General features: G+C 42.3%; 1 protein-coding gene across 4 annotated transcripts in view; it reads left to right on the top strand.

Moving 5' to 3' along the window:
* LOC134347674 (SPATS2-like protein) overlaps positions 1-27063 on the top strand; it is a 107995-nt gene that overhangs the window by 66543 nt on the left and 14389 nt on the right. For all 4 annotated transcript variants that reach the window (XM_063050059.1, XM_063050058.1, XM_063050056.1 and 1 more), the window contains one exon: positions 24657-24715. In XM_063050059.1, coding sequence (XP_062906129.1) covers positions 24657-24715 — 59 coding nt within the window. The remainder of the gene's footprint in view (positions 1-24656; positions 24716-27063) is intronic.

Raw genomic sequence — 27063 nt, 5'->3', positions numbered from 1 at the left:
AAGATGCATGAAGTTACCATTACTAGGGAGAAGGTTCTTTGAAAACTGAAAGGTCTGAAGGTAGATAAGTCACCTGGACCAGATGGTGTACACCCCAGGGTCCTAAAAGAGGTGGCTGAAGAGATTGTGGATGCATTATTAATAATCTTTCAACAATCACTAGACTCTGGAACGGTTCTGGAAGACTGGAAAATTGCAAATGTCACTCCACTCTTCAAGAAGGGAGAAAGGCAGGAAAAGGAAACAATAGGCCAGTTAGTCTGACCTCAGTGGCTCGGAAGATGTTGGAGTCGTCACTAAGGATGAGGTCTCAGGGTACTTGGAGGCATATGATAAAATAAGCCGTAGTAAGCATGGTATCCTCAAAGGAAAATCTTGCCTGACAAATCAGTTGCAATTCTTTGAAGAAATAACAAGCAGGATAGACAAAGGAGAATCATTTGATGTTGCTTTCTTGGATTATCAGAGGCCTTTGACAAGGTGCCACACATGAGGCTGTCGAACAAGCTATGGTATTTCAGGAAAGATTCTAGCATGGATAAAGCAGTGGCTGATTGACCGGCGGCAAAGAGACAAAATAAAGGAAACCTTTTCTGGTTGGCTGCCAGTAACTAGTGGTGTTTCACAGGGGTCTGTGTTGGGACCAATTCTTTTTATGTTGTCTGTCAATGATTTGGACGATGTGATGGAATTGATGGCTTTCTTGCAAAAATTTGCAGTCAATATGAAAATAAGTGGAGAGACAGGTAGTTTTGGGGAAGTAGAAAGGCTACAGAGGACCTAAACAGATTAGGAGACTGGGCAAAGAAGTGGCAGATGGAATACAGTGTCGGGAAATGGATGGTCATGCACTTTGGTAGAAGAAATGACAACATAGACTATTTTCTAAATGGTGAGAAAATTCAAACATCTGAGGTGCAAAGGGACCTGGGAGTACTCGTGCAGGATTCCCTAATGGTTAATTTGCAAGCTCAGTCAGTGGAGAGGAAGGTAAATGAAAATTTAGTATTCATTTCAAGAGAACTAGATATAAAAGCAAGGATGTAATGTTGACACTTTATAAAGTACTGGTGACGCATCACTTAGTGTATTGTGAGCCGTTTTGGGACCTCTATCTTTTAAAGGATGTGCTGAAACTGGAGACAGTTTAAAGGAGGTTTACCAAAATGATTCCAGGATTAAACAGCTTGCCATATGTTGGCTCTGGGCCTGTATTCACTGGAATTCAGAAGAATGAAGGGTGACCTAATTGAAACCTATAGAATGGTGAAAGGCCTTGACAGAGTGGATGTGAAAAGAATGTTTCCTGTGGTGGGAGTGTCTAAGACCGGAAGACACAACCGCAGAATAGAGGGATGTCCTTATAAAATGGAGATGAGGAGGAAATTCTTTAGTCAGCAAGTGGTGAATCTGTGGAATTCTTTGCCACAGGCAGCTGTGGAGACCAAATCTTTTAAGGCAGAGTTTGATAAATTTTTGATTGGTCAGAGCATGAAGGGATATGGGGAGAAGACAGAAGATTGGGGCTGAGAGGAAAATTGGATCAGTCATGATGAAATGGTGGAGCAGACTCGCTGGGCCAAATGGCCCAATTCTGCTCTTATATCTTATGGTCCTATGGTCTTATAAAAACAATCTAAACAAGCAGCTTTGAATTTAAAAGTAAGAATCTTTTGTTCCAGTAAACATTATTTTGAACTGTCATTTGTTAATTGGACTTTAAGTAGCACCTTTGAGGAAAGGTCCTGCACATCTAGGCTTGTTCTGTAAGAAAAATAGTCCTGTCCCAAAAACCAGCTATGTAAAGAATAGAGCTACTTTGCAGTTATCAAAGTGTTAGATGATTTTCACAGAAGTCCTGCTTTGTCAGTAGCCCCCTCTCCTCATGGTTTACTGGTGTGGTTAGAGGTGGAAATCACCTTGCTTTTACCCAGCCGTTTGTTCATTCAGCCTCAATAAAATCCTCGTTCAAACATCACCACTGGAATTTGTTATTGTGAGTTGTCATGAATTATCAATGTAGCTATTCTGTTTAATTCATATTCAATTCTCTCCTGAGATTTGTTTACACATGCCTGACATAGGAGCAGAATTAAGCCGCTCAGCTCATCGAGTCTATTCCACCATTCCATCATGGCTGATTTATTATCTTTCTCAAACACATTCTTGTGCCTTCTCCCAGTCACCTTTGACACCCCTAATACTCAAGAACCTATCAAAATGCACTTTAAACATAGCCAGTGACTTGGCCTCTGGCTGAAGAATTTCCTCCTCATCTCTGTTCTAAAGAGACGTCCTTCTATTGTGAAGCTGTGCCCTCTGGTCCTAGACTCCCTCACTATAGGAAACATTCTCCCAACGTTCACTTTATCTCGGCCTTTTAATATGATGTGCAGTTAAGATGCAAAATGATCACATTTAGTGTGAGTTTTTATTTATTCATTCTTACTATATTAATCCATAGTACATTTTCTGAGATTTGAGCATTGATGGCAAGACCAGCATTTACTGTCCTTGAGGAGATAGTGTTAAAGGCTGCAGTCCATTTGATGAGTGTAGTCCCACATGTTTCTGGCAAACGGTTTCCAGGATTTAGACCCAGCAGCGATGAAAAGTTGTTGATATAGTCTCATAAGGACAGTGTGAAACTTGGAAGAGAATCGGCTGATGATGGTCCTCCCATGTGTCCACTGTCCTCGTCCTTCTAGATTCTGTGGAATTGGAAGATGCTGGAGGAATTCCATCAGCTGACAAGTATTCCATCGCTCTCCTGACTTGTCCTTGTAGGTTGTGGAAAGGCCTTAAGAGTCACGAGGGGATTCACTCACCACAAAATACCCCCTGGATTTTGACGATGGGAAACTCAATTATACTCTTTATGCTAGCTGTTATATTGTCCGTGACCATTCATGACTTTGACCTTCAGTAAGATCTCTTGGTGGTGAAATCACTTTCTGTTTTTGCTGATTAGTATGCATGTAGTCCTGCATTGCAGCTTCGGCAGGGTGGCATCTCACATGTTGAAAATACCTGTGGTACTGTCCCTGGTATGTTCTTCTGCACATCTCATTGAGCCAGGGTTCAATCATTAGTCTGATAGTCATAATGGAGGGAGACATGTGATGGGCAATGAGTTTACAGATTGCTGATCATCTACAGTACTGTGCAAAAGTCTTCAGCACATATATACAGATAGTGTGCCTAAGACTATTGCACAGTATGATATTTGTCAATGTAGAGCAGAAAGTGAGCTTGTAAATCTGGTGGGAGCAAAGAACTTTGGAAATGGCAAGGGTGGAGCGCCACGGGAGGGGTGTGGACAGGTGTCAGAGAAAAGTTTATCCACAATTCATATTGCATGCAAGAATCAAAGCTAATAGGCATGGCTTGGGCCCAGTGAGCTGTTTCTGTGTGATAATTTGCATGCAACTGTTCACTCTCCTGTTCAGCTTTTTTTCTTACACATAGCTGCAGTTCAATTAGGAATTCTCTTTGCTACTTGAACCAGTCAGTTTTTCAGTTAATGTTGTGTTTAAGCTGAGCTGACCCTTTTACTCCTGCTGGGTTTTGTAAACCCTGGTGACAGGAATCTCTGGTATCTACAGAATGCAGAAGTCTCATTAAGACTTGCCAAGGTTAAGAAAAATCAACAGTAAAAACAGCGGAGTGAGGTTGGAAGGACACGGATGGTATTCAGGAGAAGTTACACGTGCGGATTCAGAAAAATCCTGGATATCTGTTTTCCCAATGTTTCCTTCCTCTCTGTTGCAGTCTGGAATGATTCTTTTCTCTGGCTACCTGGGATCAGTATACATTTGAATGGAATTAGAGACCAGGGTGAGCTTGAGTTCCGCCTTAGAATGCCACACATTCTCAGACCGAGGGATCAGATAAATGGATGATGGAATGAAATGCAACAGGTGACTGTCTAAGACAGGGTGGAAGGTCAAGAACTTGAATGAATGGAATGTGCCACAAAATCTTCTGTCTTCAAAGTCAAAGAAGATGTATTAGTAAATTACATACAGCATATGTCACTATATACTACCTTGAGATTGATTTTCTGGCAGATACTTACAGGAAAACAAAGAAATACAATAGAATTTATGAAAACACTATACATAATAAAGGCTGGCAAACAACTAAGGTGCAAAAGAAGACAAATTGTGCAAATTGTGTTGGACCCAACACCTCAGCAGTAATTTACTGCAGATGAAGAAATAAACTCTCACTGATCCAATGCTGTAATCAGTGCTCACCGGAGCCCCAGGCCAAAGCATATTGATCTGGATATGAAGGGCCAACATCTCTACCAGAATTCCAGTGGCATGGAATGAGCAACAGCTGGAAGGTTCGGCCAGCTTTATCAGCTGCAAATACTGTGAGGAACGTTTCTCAGTTTGTACATTGCTCTGACATGTAGAAACTGTTGAAGTTGAAGGAAATAAATGTAAAAAAAAATTTAAAAATCAAAATGAGTAATGTTACAAAAATCCATAAATAAAATACTAAACCAAATCAAATATCAATTTAAAATAATAGGTAATTTGCCTTCCTGTTTGTCTCTGTCAGCTATAATTACCAGCGTGCATGGTGGGGATTAATGTTCTGCTCCAATGTGTCAGATCTGACTTGATTGTCTGTGAGATTTGGCTCTATCACCAAACATAATAATGTAGATATGATGCTTTCTAAGCTGCATTGATAAAAATTAGTGTAGGTCAAAGGGGTCATGTCAAATTTATATAGCCTCCTGAGGAAGTAAAGGTGTTTGGAATATCTTAGAAATGCAAGCATTTGTCTGGTCTCGTGGAGGAGGATGTCAGGCTTTTACAGGTAGGCACCTCTAAGTCTCCACCCAGCTAACTGGAGTCACTTGCCACTTGTTTCCAATTCATCTCCTGCAGCCTATTTAAACCCAGGTCTCATCCACAATTATTGTTCATTCACCCAAACCAGCTAGCTTCAATCAGTCGCTCATAGCCTTCTGTTACCTTTTTGTGTTGAGTATCAGTTCTCTCTTGCTCTGTAACACCTTCATGGCTTGTTATTTTGCAGTTTATTATTAAAGTGATCACCCCCCCCCCCCCTTAAATCATCTCCACTGCTTTAGGTTCGAGTCAAGCCTCCCTTACAGTTCCTGACTGAGGAAGTGTAAACTAATTAGTCTCAGTCTGTATATGTGTGTCTGGACAATCTTCTCAATACCATTATCTGGGCTCAGATATCCAAAACAACCTCCTCAACAAGGTACTGCAAATAGGCTCCCTTTACCTTTTTACCAGCAAAACCAGTAAAGCTATGTTAGTATCAGAATAGTGTTTTGCCACCTGTTCTCAATTTAATATATAAAGAAGCTTCAGCCAACAAACATAAGGGCTGGTATTTGGTGTTGCCTGTCTAGTCCTTCAGCCACAAGGAATCTGTGGATCAGGGTATTGTTATTACACATAGTAGTGCCTTAGTCTCTTCTCATGTATCTCTCCAATTCCACTGCCAACCTATCAGTTCTCATCTCAACCTGTACCTCTGGAGTGTCCAGGCCCTCTTCAAGTATTTAGTTCAGGCTTCCATGACATCATTGAGGTTTGACTGCCAGCTTATCCAGATGTCTCCTGGGGAAGCCAGTGTGGCTTCCTTGCCAGCTCAGCTGGACAGGAGGAGGTTTTGAGGCCAGGAGAGGCCCAAAGAGGTGAGCGCAGTTATTTCCATTTTAGTTTCCTTCTGGCTTGCACAGGATCAAGTTTATTCTACGAGGCCCCCACAAGCAAACTTCCTGACCCTGCCTTCCTTCTATCTCCATTGGCTGTCTTCTCAACTGTAAATGATTCTTTTATGTGAAAAAGTCATTCAGGGATTTACAGATATTAAATTTGTACTCTATGACTGAAATAAAACTGTACCAGACGTCTGGCAGTGGCAAGAGTTTAAATGCAGTCCATTGGTTTAGAAATAAAATGAAATTACTATTGCTGGACAAGATATTGAACAGCATTCTCAATAAACCACTGCTTGCAATACATTGTGAATTCTCTTGCCAGATTTTAAAATAACGAATTCATTATTTTTGGATCTGTTTTGAGAAGAGATCTTGTTTCCAGTCCAAAACAAGATTTCACCAATCTCAAATCCTTTACCACATGGAAATATGTGCTAAAATGTCACCGCTGGGAGAGCAGGTGGTGAAGCTGTATCAGTTGATACATTCCACGGGGGAATGGTTTTCACTGCGGCACGTTGTGCTTGGCTTGCTACATGTCTGCTATTTCTGACTTTCTTAACATTATGCAGCCGTTAATAAAGTACTGCTATTGGACACCAAGTGTGGAGCTTCTAAAATGGTGATGCTTACAGCTGGGAATGGCAGGGTGGCTTCAGGAAGAGTACTGGACCCAGCTTCTTGGGATCCATGACAGCAAAATTGCACACTAAGAAAGAGGCTGTAAAGATTCAGGGGCACCTCTCAAAATATAAATATTTGGTCCATCATTACCACTATGCTTCCATGATCTAAGTTTGGTGTAATTGATTTATCAATAAAGTTGCAAGCAATGATAAATTCCTGTAATTATCTTAGGAGCAGGGTTCCTTCTTCCACTGGATCTTGATTATGATGTATGACCTAAACTTCTCCTTCACAGAGCACGCATGTTTCAATTTAGCTGCAGCATCCAATATGCATTATACAGCTGCTGAAATTAATGCTGCATACCAAAAGCAAAGGACGTTGGGATTGCCTGGTAGTCTGGACAACATCAATGGTGGGGGGGGGGCGCAGTGTGTGGAGGAGAAACAAAGTAATGGCTCCTCAACAGAACTGGAAAAGGGAGAAGGCAAGCGTGGTTTGAGGTGCAGAGAAAGGGGCAGGTAGAGACAACAGAGAGAATGTAATTGGCTTATTGTTGTCACATGTACCAAGATACCGTGAAAAGCTGTGTTTTTCGTGCCATTTAGAAAGATCATTCTAAACATCAATACATCAAAGTAGTATGAAAGGAAAAGCAGCAGTAGAATGCAGAGGATACTGTTACAGTTACAGAAAAAGTGCAGGGCAGGTGAATAAATAAGGCACAAAAGCCATGACAAAGTAAGTGGAGAGATTAAAAGCTCGCTGTTATCATACAAGAAATCCATTCAAGGGTATAATAACAGTGGGTTAGAAATTGTACATAGGCTCAGTGATGTATGTTTTCAAGGTTATTTTATCTACTATATACAGAAGGGGGGTGAAAAAGTGGGTCTTTAAATTAAGTTAGTTGCTTTCTCTGGGAGCAAGAAATTTAGACAGCATTAGTGGAACAGAATAGACTGAGTTTGTCATGGTCCGGATCGGGGTCCCTTTAAATTTACTTTGTTTATGTTACGATCCGGACCATTGACTCCCTGTTTGCCTTTGGTTCCCTGTTTTCCCGTGTCCCTCGACTTTGGTGATTGGAGACAATTTACTCTCGACTGAACCGGTAGTTTATAGTCTCTGGCTTTCAGCCATTCGGCACGAGAGCACCTGCAAAGTCACCAAAGGTACGGCGTGCCAATGTCATCTGGCCGGAGCAAGCCTAGTCTCCGCCCAAAGCGAGTGCCAGTAATTCACCTTTCCTCACCAGAGCAACCCTGTCAAGATACCTCGCCAAAGCGAGCCTGCAAAGTTTCCTCACCGAGGTGGGTCCGTCAGTTAACCCGCCGGAGGGAATCAAGAACCGCTGTCTACTGTTCCCGGGCCGAGTCGAGATCTCGCCACTACACCGAGGGTCCAAGTCAAGTCCTGGCTCCGGGGGCATCCAAGTTCTGAGTCAAGTCCCATCCCTGGCGGCATCCACGTACTGAGTCAAGTCCTGGCCCCGGCGGCATCCAAGTTCCGAGTCAAGTCCCGTCCCTGGCGGTCTGTGATTCCTCTCTTACCCCCCTGTCTGAATCCCTTCTCTGCCCCTTTCGCCTCTAGCCCTCGTCTGCAGCCCTCTCCTGCACCTCGGTCTAGTTCTATCGCCGGGGCTAGATAGGTACTGTCTGGTGTTCTTTGGTGTTGGTCTTGTCTTGTCCTCACCTCCGTGGTGTATGTCAGGCTGTCTTGCCGTTGCCCCATGGGGGGTTCATGTCTTGTCTTGTCTTGTCCTCGCCTCCGTGGGGTAAGTCAGACCGTCTTGCCATTGCCCTGCGGGGCGTCGTGAGTCCCAGCCTTATGTCCTGTACCCAAGGAGGGGTCCTGGCTCTCTGTTCTGTGTGTGAGTCCCGGCCCTATGTCCTGTACCCAAAGAGGGGTCCCGACTCTGTGTTCTGTGTATGTGTCCATGGTTCCATGTACCTGCTCTCCCGAGACCGAGGCTCTGTTTTTCCATGTTCCTCCTCTCCCTAGCCTATGTCATGTCCATGCCTGGTTCTGGGGTCTGAGCCCAGGGCAAGACCCAGGTACTGAGTCCTTGCCCAGTCTCTAGCTCGGAGTCCATACCCTAGCCTCTTCATGTTGCCTCTAGTTTTGGGATCCGATTCCATGTCCTAGCCCAGACCCTTGTCCCAGCTTAGTCATAGTCCTGAGTCCTTGTCCAGTTGGCTACTCCTGCTCCTGCCTTGCTCTCCTGGTATCGAACAATAAACTAAATTTAATTAACCTCACAAGATGTGTCTTGCATTTGGGTCCACCCTTGCTCCCTATGCCCCTCCATTGTGACAGAGTTGTGTTCACAATTCCACAATTTCTTGTGGTCTTGGGCAATCCAGACTAAACTGAAAAGTGCAGCAATATCAATTTTAGTAAAATGAATAGTTGATGTTGTATATGTGTCATGTGTGTAGTTTGAATATGATCCAAAGGTTTAATATGCACAAGGTATATTTTGAAGTCCTAATTGTATTTTGTGCTTCCACTCAAACCAGTTGCACACTAAAATTATGTGCAAAGGCATTGAATTCCCAGATTAGGATTCCCTTGGGCTGGAAATCCACTTCATTTGAGCATGAACCAGAATCAGTGCCAAGAACATTTTGTGCTGAAATGTCAAACTGTAGATTGGCCAGAGGATTTCCTGATTTTCTGCCTGTAGAAATCAAAAGCAAAGTTTATCTGTGTCTGGAAAACAGTCTTCCAACTTTTAGATCCACCTCAGTATCATTTCAGGTCAATGAGTTTTCCAATTTATTACTGCAGCTTTATTTTTTTCACCTTTAAATTAGTGCAGGTGGGTATTTTTATGATGGATACACTAATCTAAAGGTGGAAAAGATAAAGCTGCAGCAATAAATTGGAAAAATCATTGACCTTAAATGATCCTGAGGTAGATCTAAAAGTTGGAAGACTGTTTCCCAGACACAGATGAATTGATCCACTTGACCCGAAACAGGAGTGTGTGGGCCATGGCAGTCAAAGGTCAAACTGGGCACGGCACCTGATGATGATGATGATAATGATCTTTTCATTCTCCAAGAGACCATGTACTCTACAATATTTATGAAGATTGAAACTGAAGATTATACTAAAGAAGACAAAGAGGGAGGTCACATAGTTTTTTTAGATCTTGTATTGTGATGTGGAATTATCTGTGGTAAACAGTGGTGAAAACAGAAGCCACACAGCTTTAAAAATTCAAATAGTTTCTTCTCATAAAGGAAGATAGTATTTTCAGAGCATTAATGAACAGAAGGTTCCAAAGAATACAAGAACTTGCAGATTTATGTTTATAATTCAAAATCAGAACCAGAATCAGGTTTAATATCATCGGCCTATGTTGTGAAATTTGTTAATTTTACAGCAGCAGTACAATGAAATACATGATAAATAAATATAGGCAAAAACTCTGAATTACATTTAGTATATATATGTCTATTAAATAGTTTATTTAAAATGATAGTGCAAAAACAGAAATAAAAAGGTAGTGAGGCAGTGTTCATGGATTTAATGTCCATTTAGATATTGGATGGCAGAGAAGAAGAGCTGTTCCTGAATAGCTGAGTGTGTGCCTTCAGGCTTCTGTACTTCCTTCCTGATGGTAACAGTGAGATGAGGGCGCGTCCTGGGTGGTGGGGATCCTTAATTCTTGTTATATCCTGTTGTTTAAATGGAACGAAAATAATAAGGAAAGCTAGCTCTGAACTTCTATTACTGGCTACACGAAATGATGCAGGAAAGCAGAGTTCACCCTTACAGATACCTAATCAATGGGTCCTTTCAGTCAGTTTAGGTTGGTATCTTCAATGAAACCTTCTGCCTTCTACAGCTGTGATGCATTCCCAGAGCAGGGTGGAAATTGTAGTCCTCAGCACAAAACAGTTACTCCCGGATACGTACGTAATGGTAGACATTGACCAGTCCTGTGCAATGTGTCTCATTGCTTTCTTGCTGCTGCTGGCGATATTTGCAAACGGCTGGAGCTTGCTGTTTGCCATTGTGCAAGGGAAGTCGCTGACACTGTCCATTCAAAGACAGCAAACAAGATTTAATTCTGGTGTAAGACAGCATTTAATAAGGGCATTTAATTCTCCTGCAGATGTGTGAGCACATGTCCCAGGGGTTGTAGAGAGCCGCTAGCTTTTATATACACATCATATTGCGAGGTCTGAAGTAAATTCTACAAACTTTCTCCGCTGGCATTCTTCCAACTAGTGCTGAGATGCCATCACCCTGTACATGGATACAGGTAGGGAAGGAGAGGAGCTGGGAGCCAGAGACAGGTGGAAACAGAGAATAAAGACAGATAGAGCTAGGACAACAGGGAAGGGTGAAGCAGAAGACAGAGCTTTGACCAGCGACCAATCTGGACATCAGAAGTTTGAGAGGAGGGGATTTCAATCCACTGCCTGAGTAGAACAAGGCAGCAGCCAATCATGGCAGCATAATTGAGCATTGATCAGCGACCAATCAGTGTTTGGGATTGATGAGAAGGAGCAAATTAAAGGAAGGCAGGGGCAAGCACAGTGGCCATCATCTGAGTAGACAGAGTCAGGGTGGTGATCTAGAGGCTTTAGCTCTTTGAGACTTCCTCGAAGGGAGGCTTCAGTCAGAGAAAGTAAAGGGAAGAAAAGCTCTAGGTTAAGTTACTTTTTCTTTCCCTACTTTATACCTGCTCAACTAGGACAATAGAGATACCAGGCGGTATAGCTGAACGTTCCTCTTGCGGGATGTGGGAAGGCAGAGTGACTTCCCGTGTTCGTGACGACTACAACTGCGAGAAGTGCATCCAGTTGCAGCTTTTAACAATCCATGTTAAGGAGCTGGAGCTGGAACTGGATGAACTACAGATCATTCAGGAGGCTGAGGGGATGATAGATAGGACATATAGAGAGGTAGTTACAACCAAGGTGCAGGACAAAGGAAACTGGGCGACAGTCAGGAAAGGAAAAGGGGATAAGGAGCCAGTGCAGAGTACCCCTGCAGCTATTGCCCCTCAATAACAGGTATACCACTTTGGATACTGTCAGGGGGTGGTGGGAATGACCTAACAGAGGAAAGTCACAGTAGTTGCGTCTCTGGCACTGAGTCTCCCTCTGTGACTCAGATGGGAAGTGGGGAGAAAAGACACACTGTGGTGATAGGCGATCTGCTAATTAGGGGAACGGACAGGAGGTTCTGTGGACGATAATAAGACTCCTGGACGGTATGTTGCCTCCAAGGTGCCAGGGTCTGGGAAGTCTTGGATTGAGTTCTCAGCATTCTTTTCAAATCTTTTTATTATTATTATCCAAAATTAACAAGAGTACATCGAAGTAGGCAACACTTACAATGTCTCAAGAAAAAAAACATTGTTTTAAAGATTGAAAAAAATTTTGGTTACAAAAAAAAGAAAAAAAAAACCCTACTAAGCAAGGAAAAGTGAGAAATAAAACCCATTAGGTGTTCAACCCCAGAGCCATGTGTCATACAAAAAGCTTCTAAAGATAAACATCAAACCGCCAGCAAGAAAAAATAAGTACTAGAAATTTACAATTAGATCGTGAAGGAAATCTATCAATTAACTCAAATGATAGTAATGAGCAAATGAGCCCCATTTTTTCTCAAAATCAAACGTAGGTTCAAAAGTTCGACTTCTAATTTTCTCCAAACTAAGACATAGCATCACTTGAGAGAACCATTGTGACAAAATGGGAGCCGATGTATCCTTCCACTTCAACAAAATGGCCCTCCTAGCTATCAATGTAACAAATCCAATAACATGTTGGTCAGACAAAGAGATACCACGGATATTTTGAGGAATTATTCCAAAAAGCACAGTTAATTTGTTAGGTTGCAAATTAATTTTAAGTGCTTTAGAAATTGTAGAAAAAGATGACTTCCAGATCTGTGCCAGTATAGAACAGGACCAAAACATGTGTGTCAGTACAGCTGTCTCAGTTTTATACCTATTGCAATAACTATCAACATTAGGGAACATTTTAGATAGTCTCTCCTTTGTCAAATAGTAACGATGTACAATTTTAAATTGAATCAGTGAATGACTAGCACAGATCGAAGAAGAGTTAACCAACTTCAAAATCCGCGTCCAGTCCTCCGTCATAAAAGTCAAATTCCTCAGCATTCTTAAGCAGGAGGGTGAGCAGCCAGAAATCACAGTCTATGTAGGTACCAATGACATGGGTAGGATGAGTGGTGAGGTTCTGCATAGGGAGTTAGGTGGTAAGTTAAAGGGCCAATCCTTCTGGGTTGTAACCCTAACCTGTGCCATGTGTTAGTGAGGCCAGAACCAGGAAGATTCTACAGGTTAACTCTTGGCGAAGGAGTTGGTGTGGGAGGAAGGGCACAAAATGTTTAGATTATTGGGCTCCTTTCCAGGGAAGGTGGGACTTGTACAAAAGAGATGGTTTGCACCTGAAATGGAGGGAAACTAATATCCTAGTGGGAAGGTTTGTTAATGCTGCATGGCGGTTTAAACTAAAGTTGCAGGGAATGGGCACCAGAGTGCCAGAACAATTAGTGGAGAGGTTGTGGATTCAGATGTTGGTAAGACCTCAGAAAATGAGAGGAATCAGAAGATTGAGCATGGTGCAGCTAATGTTCTGACTAGTGCCTGACTAGTGACTTATAAAACCTCAGCATTATCTCCTTGTCTTTATAGTCTATTCCCCTTGAAATAAATGCCAACGATGCATTTGTGTCACCATGGTTCGGATATAGCCCAAGTGCGGAGTGAGAGACACTGAAGCAGGTCGATAGTTCACAGACTTTAATACCAAAAAGGGAAAATAAAACAATAAACGCTAGGCCAAACAGGGCCGTTCACTAAAACTCTCAAAAGGGAAACGAAGCCTACACTGCAGCTGAAAGGAACATCTAAACATTAAACAAATACCGCTAGTCTTCAGAGTCAGTTGATTTTGAAAGTCCAATATCTCAGGGAAGGCCAAATGCAAAACAGCAGCGAAGCGTTGCTATGCTCTGTCCAAGTCTTGACAAGCATTACAATGACAAGTATGAGTTAAATACTACCATGATTAAATAATAATCACCTGGCACATGCAAATTCACAAGCGCAATTGCCGTATCTACTGCACTGCCGAATCCATGGTTGTGACAATTTGCCTTCTTTACCACAGATTCAACTGTAAATTAACCTTCTGGGAGTCATGCACAAGGATTCCTAAATCCCTCGGCACCTCTGATGTTTGAATTTTCTTCCCAGAAGCTGCAGAAGTTTACAAATCTAGTCAGATCCATCTTGGGCACTAGCATACAAAGTACCCAGCACATCTTCAGGGAGTAGTGTTTCAGAGAGGCAGCGTCCATGATTAGGGACCTCCAGCACCCAGGGCATGCCCTTTTCTCTCTGTTACCATCAGATAGGAGGTACAGAAGCCTGAAGGCACACACTCAGTGGTTCAGGAACAGCTTCTTCCCCTCTGCCATCTGATTCCTAAACGGAGATTGAAGCTTTGGACACTGCCTCACTTATTTTTAATATGCAGTATTTCTGTTTTGCATGTTTTTTAATCTATTCAATATTGTAATTAACATAGAAACATAGAAAATAGGTGCAGGAGTAGGCCATTCGGCCCTTCGAGCCTGCACCGCCATTTATTATGATCATGGCTGATCATCCAACTCAGAACCCCGCCCCTGCCTTCCCTCCATACCCCCTGACCCCTGTAGCCACAAGGGCCATATCTAACTCCCTCTTAAACATAGCCAATGAACTGGCCTCAACAGTTTCCTGTGGCAGAGAATTCCACAGATTCACCACTCTCTGTGTGAAGAAGTTTTTCCTAATCTCGGTCCTAAATGGCTTCCCCTCTATCCTCAAACTGTGACCCCTCGTTCTGGACTTCCCCAACATCCGGAACAATCTTCCTGCATCTAGCCTGTCCAATCCCTTTAGGATTTTATACGTTTCAATCAGATCCCCCCTCAATCTTCTAAATTCCAACGAGTACAAGCCCAGTTCATCCAGTCTTTCTTCATATGAAAGTCCTGCCATCCCAGGAATCAATCTGGTGAACCTTCTTTGTACTCCCTCTATGGCAAAGATGTCTTTCCTCAGATTAGGGGACCAAAACTGCACACAATACTCCAGGTGTGGTCTCACCAAGGCCTTGTACAACTGCAGTAGTACCTCCCTGCTCCTGTACTCGAATCCTCTCGCTATAAATGCCCCCATACTATTCGCCTTTTTCACCGCCTGCTGTACCTGCATGCCCACTTTCAATGACTGGTGTATAATGACACCCAGGTCTCGTTGCACCTCCCCTTTTCCTAATCGGCCACCATTCAGATAATAATCTGTTTTCCTATTTTTGCCACCAAAGTGGAGAACTTCACATTTATCCACATTAAATTGCATCTGCCATGAGTTTGCCCACTCACCCAACCTATCCAAGTCACTCTGCATCCTCTTGGCATCCTCCTCACTGCTAACACTGTCACCCAGCTTCGTGTCATCCGCAAACTTGGAGATGCTGCATTTAATTCCCTCATCCAAGTCATTAATATATATTGTAAACAACTGAGGTCCCAGCACTGAGCCTTGCGGTACCCCACTAGTCACCGCCTGCCATTCTGAAAAGGTCCCATTTATTCCCACTCTTTGCTTCCTGTCTGCTAACCAATTCTCCACCCACACCAATACCTTACCCCCAATACCGTGTGCTTTAAGTTTGCACACTAATCTCCTGTGTGGGACCTTGTCAAAAGCCTTTTGAAAATCCAAATATACCACATCCACTGGTTCTCCCCTATCCACTCTACTAGTTACATCCTCAAAAAATTCTATGAGATTCGTCAGACATGATTTTCCTTTCACAAATTCATGCTGACTTTGTCCGATCATTTCACCGCTTTCCAAATGTGCTGTTATCACATCCTTGATAACTGACTCCAGCAATTTACAAGTAATTGATTTACTTGTAAATTTATTATTATGTTTTATTTTTTTCCTCTCTGCTAGATTATGTATTGCATTGAACTGCTGCTGCTAAGTTAACAAATTTCACATCACATGCTAGTAATAATAAACCAGATTCTGATTCTGATTCTGATTATATTGCAAAGATATATTCAATTACCCAAGAGATAACTAGATATTGTATACTAAGTGAATAGAGCAGTATTTTAAAGCAAATGAAATGACCAATGAAAAGCAAGTATCAGTTTTCCTGAGTGTATTAAGTGGAAAAGTATACAGTTTGCTTAGAAGTTTAAATGCTCCAACCAAACCAGCCGAAATGAGCTTTGCTGATATCGTGAAAGGAATGCAGGACATTTAGAACTGAAGTCATTGCTGATTGCAGAATACTTTAGATTTCATAAGCAGAATGAAAAGGAAGGGGAGTCTTTTTCAGCATATGTGGCTGAATTGTAGAAGTTGACTGAGCATAGTCAGTTCAGTTATGGGCTTAATGTTGTACTGAGATACCATTTATTTTGTGGAATCTTGCAAAAAAGCAGTCACAAATGGCTCCTAACTGAAGCACAGCTCACAGTTGAAAGAGCAGTTGAAATTGCTGTGTTAATGGAAACAGCAGACAGAGACACAATTGAGTTGCAGTCGGAAATGAAAGTGAGCAAGAACAAAATTGCAACATCTAAACAGAAACCTGCCTGGCTGAACAAATAGTGTTACTGTTGTGCGGGGGTCCACATGCACCAGACCAGTGCAGTTTTAAAGATGAAATCTGGAGAAAATGCAACAAAGTAGAACAAATACAAATAGCAAGTTGGGCAGACAAAAATAAATGGACTGCACAGAAAAGAGAAAAAGGTAAAAGGTCAAGTTGTAGGTTCAAAAAGAGCAGAAGTCAGCATTCTGTCGATGAAAAATCTGATATTGATTAGATTGACACAGGAAAAGACAGCCTTGATATTTATAATGTGAAAGTTAACAAAAAAAGCAATATGGCTTACACCTGAAATGAATTGCAAATTAATTAAGATGAAATTGGACACTGGCTTGGCTGTTTCAGTCATTTTCACAAAATGAATTTGTGTGCATTTCAAAGATACTGAACTGAAGCCTGCAGATATCAAACTATGAACTTATACCGGAGAACAGTTAACTCCTGTGGGAATGACCTTTGTAACATTGAAATACAACAACCAACAAGCCACATTAGGCTTTTATGTGGTAAGAACAGGAGGGCCAGCATTGTGGGGTTGTGACTGGCTGAGACAACTACAAGTTGACTGGAGATCCATCCACCATTTGCATGCCACATCCTCTGCAATAGAGTCAACAGAATGCAAATTAAGAAATGTAATATATGATGCCACTGTAGTGTTCAGGGATGGGAGTGGAAAACAAACAGATCACCCAAGTTTTGCAAAGCTCACCTGGTCCCTTATACAATCTGTGATAAAGTAGCTGGTGAGCCAGATCATTTGCGGGCTGAAGGAATTCTTTCCAAGTTTGAGTGGAGTCCATGGGCAACATCAATGGTTCCACTAGCCAAGAATGGGCCTGTCAGGATCTGTGGTGATTTTACATTCACCATCAACCCAGTACTGAAAGTAGATCAATACCCTCTGCCCAGGACAGAGGATAGCTTTGCAAACCTTTCTGGAGGGAAATGCCTCAGCGAAGTGGACTTAGCTGAGGCCTATCTACTGATGGAGATGGAAGAAGATTCCAAGATGTTTCTCACAATAAACAATCACAACGGGCTTCCTTGCTATAAGAGGCTATTTTTGGAGTAGCATCTGCACATACACTCCGGCAGAAACTATGGACCAGGAGCTGCAAGGCTGCCCAGGCACTCTGTATTACCTGGATGACATCATTGTTATCAGTGAGGATGGCAAGGAACATCTCCAAAATCTCAAGACAGTGTTAAAAAGATTAGAAGATTATGGGCTCAGAGCACAACGCAGCTACTGTGAATTCCTTAAACCAAGCATAACTTACTGTGTTTCCACCATTAACGTACAAGAGGTACCCAAGTGTGCTGAGAAAATTGAAGTAGTGGTGAATGCACTATGGCCAAAGGATGTGTCACAGTTGCAGTCCTTTTTAGGATTTGTCAATTACTAGAACAGGTTCCTGCCAAATGTGGCTATTGTGCTTCCCCCCTTGAATTCATTGCTACAGATCAGTAAGAAATGGCAACGGACTAAGCAGCGTGAGGTGGCTTTGCAAAAGGTAAAGGTAATTGTGAGAACACTGTACTCACACGTTGTGATCCACATTGTCCAGTGAAGCTAGCCATGCACTGTTCAGGACACTGATACATTCAGAAGAAAGCTGTCTAGAGTTGTCAGAAACACTTCCTGCAGTCCCAGAGACAACTCCTACATACACCAACGATGAGGCCCTAGAACAGGTGTAGGCAACCTTAAGCACAGATGATTTTCTAGCATGCATTATTCATTAATTTGAGGCAAAACATAACTAAATGTATTTAAATGGATAATTCCCATATTTCAAGTTTTTTATGGCATTTATCTGGCACACTGTCCACTCATTAATGCGCAATCTGGCCCACAGAGACAGAAAGGTTGCCGACTCCTGCCCTAGAACCTGAGATTGTTTCACAGCTGCAAGTCTTACCTGCCAAGTGGAAACACCTGCCCCACCCCCTTGACTTTCAATTAGTTTTATGTTTTAGAGTTATGTAATAAAGCAGAGTAGGCCGAGGATGTTCAAGTCAATTTGGGAATAGGAAGGGGAATTGAAAGGGCATGCAACCGGGAGCTAGGGATGATCTTTGTGGGTAGTGTGTCAGCTCTCTACAAACCATTCATGCCAATGTAAAGGAGGCCACAGCAGGAGCAATAAATGCAGTAGACGAGTTTGCAGCAGGTACACGTGAATCTCTGTCTCACGTGGTCGTGCTGTTTAGGTCCCAAGGTCGTAGCAAGCCAGGAGATGTAAGGAGGTAGGAGTGTTGCACCTCCCATCTTTACAGGGGAACATGCCGGAGATAAAGAAGGGGTGGGTGGGGAGTAATGGTGGGTCTTCATTTTGATTGTCTCCACTGCCTACCTGGCTGTCCAGGCCAAATTATGGTGTTTATGTATCGGAAATGGGAAGGGTGCTAGGATAAAACTGTTGAGCAAGACAGGCAGCAAAGTAGGTGGAGCATGCTTTCACCATCTTATAGATCAATAAAATTTGGATTGAGAGGGAAACAGAGAAGGAAAGCAGGATCAGTAATGGGAACACAGTCACCTTCAGTCTCTCTGCCACTCTTGGCCATTGCAATTATTATGCTGATGTTGTCTTCTCTCCTCTCTCTGCTTCTGCTACCATCTCACCCCATGGAAAACAGACAAAAGTGTTTCAGTAACTGTTGTGGAAGGCACATCTGTGAGATGTGGGTGTGACTTTGAACAGCAAAGGTGTTTGGAGTTTGGCGAAAGGATTGAGCTGAGGCCAAAGGTAATAGTGGGATCTGTAATAACATATTCAAGAATACATTCACTGAGTTTGACAATTTATATAAGGCTTGTGACAGCAACTAAGTTCTTAGGGCATGATTTCACAGCCAAAGCATCATAAGCACAGACCTGGGGTTGTATTTGAAGTAATTGGGAGTAACAGATCTCAAACAGGGCTGTAGATAGATAGTTTTCATTTATTTATTATTTTTTCTTTCATATTGCATATTTATAGCGGTGGGTATGCCATGCAGAATAGTGGAATCCTCCTCATGTGGGATTTGGGAAGGCAGGGAGATGACCAGTGCCCCTGACGATTACATCTGCAAGAAGAGCATCCAGATACAGCTTCTAACAGACCCCGTTAAGGAGTTGGAGCTGGAGCTGGATGAAATCCAGGTCTTTTGGGAGGCTGAAGCTGATGAGTTGATAGACAAGATATACAGGGAGGTAGTTACACCAAAGGTGCAGGACACAGGAAACTGAGTGACTCTCAGGTGGAGGAAAGGGGATAGGAGGCCAGTGCAGAGTACCCCAGTGGCCATTAACCTTTGGATATTGTTGGCAGTGAGGGGGGAGACCTAGCAAAGAAAGCCACAGCGGTCAGGTCTCTGACACTGATTCTGGCTCTGTGGCTCAGAATGGAAAAGGGAGAAGAGGCAAGTTGTGGTGATAAGGGATTCGTTAGTTAGGGGAATAGAAAGGAGGTTCTGTGGACGAGAACGAGATTATCAGCTGGTATGCTGCCTCCCAGGTGCCAGGGTCAGGGACATCTCAGATGAAGTTCATTGCATTCTTAAGTGGGAGGGTGAGCAGCCAGAGGTCATGGTCCACATTGGTACCAATGATATGGGTAGGAGGGATGACGAGGTCCTGCAAAGTAAGTTCAGGGTTACTAAGTTAAAGGACAGGCCTTCCAGGGTTGTGATCTCAGGACTGCTACCTGTGCCATGTGCGAGTGAGGCCAGAAATAGTGAGATCATACAGTTTAACCTGTGGCTAGCGAGATGGTGCAGGAGAGAGAACTTCAGATTTTTGGATTATTGGGCTCTCTTGCAGGGAAGCTGGAACCTGTAAAGAAGGGATGCTTTGTGCCTGAAATGGAGGGGGGCTAATAACCTAGTGGGAAGGATTGCTATGATGCATGGGAGAGATTAAACTAAGGTTGCAGGAGGATGGGAACCAGAGTGGAGACATTTTAGAGATGCCTACATACAAAGTAAGAATTCAAAACGTTGAGCACAGTGGGACTAATATTCTAAACTGTGTATATGTCAATGCAAGGAGCATTGTTGGAAAGGCAGATGACTTTAGGACATGGATCAGCACGTGGAATTCTGACATTTTAGCTATTATTGAGTCTTGGTTGCAGGAGGAGCAGGACTCGCTGCTCGATGTCCTGGGGTTCTGTTGTTTTAGGCATGATGTAGCATGAGGGATTAAAGGGGGAGGGTTGGCACTACTAGTTAGGGAAAATATCACAGCAGTGCTCAGTCAAGACGGACTGGAAAGCTTGTCCATGGAATTTAGAGGAGAAAATTTGAAGAAAGATCACAGACGGTTGCTAGAGACAGTAGATGATTTTAGCTTTTCACATATTGACTGAAATTCCCATACAGTAAAAAGTGCTGGACGGGGAAGAGCTTATCACGTGTTCAGGAAAGATTGCTTAATCAGCACATAGAAGTCCAACGAGAGTGTGCAATACTTGATCTCCTATTAGAGAATGAGACAGGGCATGTGACAGAAGTTTGTGTAGGGAAACTCTTTGTGTCTAGTGATCATAATGCCTTTAGTGTCAAGGTAATAAGGGAAAAGGATAGATCTGGTCCTTGGGTTGATATTCTAACTTGGATAAAGGCCAATTTTGATGGTATCAGAAAGGATCTGGCAAATGTAGATTTGGAAAGGTTGCTTTTGTCAAAAGTGCACTTGGTAAGTTGGAGGCATTCAAAAGTGAAATTTTGCGAGAACAGAGTTTGTATGATCCTGTCAGAATAAAAGACAAGAATAGCAAGTTTAGGGAACCTGGGTTTTTGAGAGATATTGAGGCCCTGGTTAAGATAATGAAGGACGTGCATAGCAGGTATAGGCAGATAGGATCAAATGAGATGCTTAGAAATGCAAGAGAACACTTAAGAAGTAAATCCAGGAGGGTTAAAAGAGCACATGAGGTTGCTCTGGCAGACAAGGTGAAGGAGAATTCTAAGGGTTTCTACAGATGTAAGAGCAAAAGGATAGCAAGGGACAAAATTGGTCTTCTGGAAGGTCAGAGTGGTAATCAATCTGTGGAGCCGAAAGAGATAGGGATCCTTTGCATCTGTATTTACTCAGGAGATGGACACCGATTCAAGAGAAGCGAAGCAAAGCAGCAGTGAGGTCATGGACCCTATATAGATAACAGAGAAGGAAGTGCTGTCTGCCTTGTGGCAAACTAGGGTGGATAAATCCCCAGGGTCTGACAAGGTGTTCCTTTGGAAGGCTAGTGTAGAAATTGCAGGGGGCTTAGCAGAGATATTTTAACCATGGGTGAGATGCCAGAGAATTGGAGGATAGCTAATATTGTTCTGTTGTTTAAGAAAGGCTCTAAGAATAAGCTAGGAAACTATAGGCCAGTGAGCCTGACAGTAATGGGAAGATTATTGGAAGGTATTCTGAGGTACTGAATATATTGACATAGACAGGGACTGATTAGGGATATTCAACATCACTTTGTACATGGTAGTTCATGTCTAACCAATCTTATAGAGTTTTTTTTTCTAGGAAGTCACCAGGAAAGTTAATAAAGGCAAAGCAATGGCTGTTGTCTACATGGACCTTAGCAAGGCCTTTGAGAAGGTCCTGCATGGGAGGTTGTTCAGGAAAGTACAGTTGTTTGGCATTCAAAATGAGGTAGTAAAACATTAGGCATTGGCTTTGTGGGAGAAGTGAGAGAGTAATAGTAAGTAGTTGCTGCTCTGACTGGAGGCCTGTGGCTAAAGATGTGCCACAGGGATCAGTACTGTGTCCATTGTTGTTTGTCATCCATTTCAACGATCTGGATGATAATGTGGTTAACTGGATCAGCAAATTTGTAGATTACACCAGTGAAGAGCAAGTAGTGGAGAGCAAGGATGGCTATTAAAGCTTGCAGCAGGATTTGGACTGGCTGAAAATGAGTTGAAAAATGGTAGATGGAATTTAATGCAGATAAGTATGAGGTGTTGCACTTTGGGAGGACCAACCAGTGTTGGTCTTTCACAGTGAGCAGGAGGGCACTGAGTACTAGAATAGAAGGATCTGGGAATACAGATTCACAATTCCTTCAAAGTGGTGTCACAGGTAAATAGGGTGATAAAGAAAACTTTTGGCACAATGGCCTTCATGTATTGAGTACATGAGTTGGGGTATTATGTTGAAATTGTATAAGATGCCTAATTTGGATTATTGTGTACAGGTTTGGTCACTTACCTACATGAAAGATGTCAATAAGATTGAAAGAATGCAGAGAAAATTTACAAGGATATTGCCAGAACTTGAGTTATAGGGAAATGTTGAATAGGTTAGGACTTTATTTGTTAGATTGTAGGAGGATGAGGGGAGATTTGATAGAGGTATACAAAATTATGAGGGGTATAGGTAGGGTAAATGCAAGCAGGCTTTTTCCACTGAGGTTGGGTGGGACAACAACCAGAGGTCATGGATCAAGGGTGTATGGTGAAATATTTAAGGGAACCATGAGGAGGAACTTTGTCACTCTGAGAGCAGTGAGAGTAAGGAACAAGCTGCCAGCACAAGTGATGGGTGTGAGTTCAATTTCAACACTTAAGAGAAGTTTGAATAAGTATATGATGGGAGTGGTGTGGAGGGCTAAGGTCAGTGGGACTAGGCAGATTAGTCGTTTGGAACAGAATAGATGGGCCAAAGGCTCTGTTTCTGTACAGTGCTGTTCTATGACTCTATGACCTCTTACTCTTTACCTCCTCTCCACTAAGGTGTCTATGGCAGTTCCTGAAAATCTTGGAGCCTGTCCTCTCTTGGTCATCTTCATTTTGTAAAATGCCCTCCAGCATCAACTCCAGCCACAGTGTGCTTTCGCTTTAAGAGACGCAGGCAGTACTTGAAATATCGGCCTGTCTCAGTCAGTCAAGGGACCGGAGCACAATGGAATGTTTCCCACTCGCCACTCGTCTGGATTAAGACAGTGGAAACAGAAATCAAGCTGCTCAACACAGTCCAAAACAAAGCCGCCCACCAGATTGGCATCCATCCATCATCCTAAACATTCCCTCCCCCACTAGAGCACAGTGGTTATGAAGTACACCACCAACAAAAGTACCACAGTTACTCCCCCGAGCATCTCCCAGACTCATGACCTGTACCACCATGACGGAGAAGGACAGCAATGATGGGAGGGCTGACGCTGGCAGGATCCCCTCCGAGCTGCACACCGTTCTGTGTTGTATACATGACAACAGTTCTGAATCCCAAAAACACTGTCAGAGTATCTTCACCCGGAAAGACAGGAGCAGCTCACAATGGGGGCTCGCCATTACCTTGTCATGGGCATTTGGGATGGGTAATAAAAGCTGGCTCTTGTTCCTCCAGCATTTTGTGTGTGTTATTCTGGCTGTACTGGTGGTGGTTGGGTCCTGAAAATAAATATATTAAAGAAAAACAAAACAGCAAGGTTAGCATGAAGATTAAGAAGTTTAAAGATTAGCTTCATTGTCACATTTACTCTCAACATCGAAACATACATCGAAATGGATTGTTTATGTCAAGTTAAATCAGCTGGGGGCAGCCTGCCAGTGTTGCCATGCTTCTGGTGCCAGCATGGCATTTCCACAACTTACGAACTCTAACAGCAACCGTCTGTCTTTGGAATATGAAGGAAACCCAAATGCCCAGAGGAACCCCACGCGGTCACAGGGAGAACAGACAGCAGTGGGAATTGAACCCCAATAAGTGACTGTACTGTGCCACTATTAGATGAATGATGTGACTATTATAATTGGCCGACAGTGTGCCACCTGACCAGGAATGGGTTAATCATACATTATTTCCTACACCATTTTGGAGCTACTGAGTCTCCTAAATCAATTAAATAAGCGGAACACCCATTTGGCAGCGTGTTTATTCCATATCCTCGCTTTAGAATGAACACCAGTTTCCAGTTTCTCTTGGCATCTTTCATTCATCACAACTATAATGGGTGTTTATATAATGGCTCTCTGTAAGGATATCCGCCAGGGTTCTACATAGGAATATTATTCAACAAAGCCTTGACACCAAGCCATAGAAAGTTGCAAATGCTCAGGGAACTGGAGGATCAGACAAAGGTAGGTTTAAAGGAGCATCTTAGTAGCTTAAGATGGGCATTCCAGAGCTCAGAGCCTACAACTAACAATGAATAGACCAGATCCGATGGGGGGGGCGGGGGGCAGCGATCTAGAAAACTTGTTGGAGAACACAGAAGTAGAGCAGGTGATACACGAGGGAATTGAAAACAGAGATTATTTTAAAACTCAAGCTAAAAATAAGAACAGCAGCACAGGCTTTATAGAGGGAGTTCAGATTTTAATAAAACATTCATATAAATACTTTTCAAAATCAAAGTCTAAAACCTGATGGCAAATAGACTGGAGATAGGCAGCAGATGAAGCTTTGGCCCAGGATGACTAAAAAAAACTTAACATACTCCAGGGAAATGAGCAGAGTTGGCTCAGGAGAGGGCATAAAAAAACAAAATGTACTTTAGGCATCGGACCTTTCAAGCTTAAAATCACTGTACAGCCTGTTGAGAAAAACCTCAGTTTCAATTCTCAACATGTGGACTTTATATCAGAAAGCAGTTGGAAGAGAGTTCTGACACTTGTCTTTAACATTCCAGCATCATGGATCGGGAGGTCGCACTGATGACAGAAATGGATAAAGTCAAAAAGGAAGCCAGTAAGTAATTAATGACTTTCCTTTGTCACGGCTGGTTGGGAGAGAAAAAACTTGAAAAATTTGCGTCAGAGTTCTGTCTTTTTCAATACTTGTTTTATTAACTACACACTTGAGGTTGTAGATCCTGGAATGTGGAACAAAAGCAAACTGCTGAAAGAAATCTGTGGGTTGGGCAACATGCTCCTTGTTCTGTTATCAGTCATTCAGCTCTGAGCATTCATAAGAAGGAATATCTTGTTCATGTATAAAAGCTGTCACAACTTCAGGACACCCCTGGTAATCCTCTATCAATGAGGTACTATTGAAGCAATGGCACAGATGTCATATAGGAAATAAACTGCACCCGGTAAATGGCCATTCTTTGAGATTTAGTATCAGCTGTATATCCACAACTCTTGCAGCAAATGAGTCATCTTCTGGCTCGTAAATGAATTATTCAACTTTCAGACTGGACTGTCATCAGGATGTAACCCTCTGTTTAATTCTGAAATTAACAGCGAGAGAATCACTTATGGTGCAAGGTCTCTCCCCGTTATATTGCCAATTCCTTCCTCCCCACTGATACTGCCGGACCTGCTGATTTCTTCGAACAGATTTCTTTGTGTGCAGTATCTCATTTCTCCAACTCCTACAATATTGGCTGAACTAGATTTTTTTTAAAAAAACAGAGAATTTTACATACTGTTTAGCTTTTTTTTAGCATTTCTTTTAGATAGTCTTCAGTTTGAATTCGCTTAAATGAGTTCTTGTCCACAAATCTGGTCAAAATTGCAGTATGTTGGCACCAATTGTTTTAGTTCAGAAATAACTTTGAAACTGTAGTTATTTTCTTTTAAAAGTATTTACATGTTAAGATATTCTTAACTTATTAGAAAAATGAACTCACAACAAATGAGAATTGTCAATGATTCAATCCTGTCTTCTCAAGTAATTTTCACTTTAATACGTGTAACAGGAAAGCTAATGTTTCATGCATCCACAACTTCTAAAAATATATCAATTGCCATATATATCAAAGGAAATCACTCGGAGAAATACTCATTACAGAAGGACAAGCAACATGGATTTGTTCTTGGAATATCAAGTTTGATTGAGTTCCTGGATGAAGTAATCAAGGGGCTTTTGAAGGAGGAGCTGAATGCTGTATGATGGAATGGCAGAGCAGACACAATGGGCTGAATGGCCTAATTCTACTTCTATGTCTTATGTCTTACAGTAGCTGCACATTCTCATTGGTCCCTTTAGCAAGCTAGGAGGTACCTAAGAGGCCACTGAGTGCTTTTCTGAATGTTCATGGTCTGCTGCTGTATCCCACCCATTTCAAGGTTCGATGTATTATGCATTCAGAGATGCTCTTCTGCCCACCACTGTAGGAATGCATGGTTATTTGAGTTACTGGCACCTTCCTGTCAGCTTGATCCAGTGTGGCCCTTCTACGCTGACCTCTCTCATTAACAAGGGAGATTTCACCCACAGAACTGCCGCTCACTGGATTTTTTTTTTGTTTTTCACGCCATTCTCTGTAAACTCTGGAGACTATTGTGCACGAAAATTCCAGGAGATCAGAAGTTTCTGAGATACTCAAACTGCATGAGTTACTGCCACATGACTGGCTGATTAGATCTATGCATTAACAAGCAGGAGTCCGGGTGTACCTAATAAAATGAACATTCAGTGTAAATGTTTCCAAAGGACTCCTGATGAGGTCTTCAGCTACTTATTCAAATTTTAGGAACATATGTCAAGACCCTTGGTAACTTGGGTACAAAATTGGTGAAGTGTTGGAAAGCAAAGAGTAGGCGTGAATGGAAGTAGGTAGCAGGGTTGCCCAGTGAGGCTGAGATAGTCAGTTACTTATCTGGTTACTAATAAATGACCTGGGCCTGGTGCAAGAAGTATAGGGTTGTCATTATGGATGAAGTAAGAACCTAGCATTATGATACATTGACCAGGGTAGTGGTGATTTCAGGGGAGCACAATTCAGTGTGAGGTATCAAGTTTATATTTGACCTCAATTCAGTGTGAGGTATCAAGTTTATATTTGACCTCACTTTAGAAAGCATATATAGAGGACAAGGGTGGTCTAAGTGATATTGTTTTGACATTGGTAATCTTCATAAATCCTGAGAGGATGATTTAAGAAAACATATTGGATACTTTGGCTTATAAATAGGAGACTGAACATAGACATGAGGAACTTTTATAAATCTTTGTTTAGACCTCAGTTAATCTTTGTGTGAATCTCACTTTAGGGAGTAAAAAAAAAATTATCAGGACAGTAGGTAGAAGTGAGATTTGCAGAGGAAGGTCTGGAGAAGCTGGTTAAGGGGAAACTTAGGAGAGGTGTT

This window comes from Mobula hypostoma, chromosome 6 (genome assembly GCF_963921235.1).
Source record: "Mobula hypostoma chromosome 6, sMobHyp1.1, whole genome shotgun sequence".
NCBI classification, from domain to species: Eukaryota; Metazoa; Chordata; class Chondrichthyes; order Myliobatiformes; family Myliobatidae; genus Mobula; species Mobula hypostoma.
This window is presented reverse-complemented; position numbering and strand designations above follow the sequence as displayed.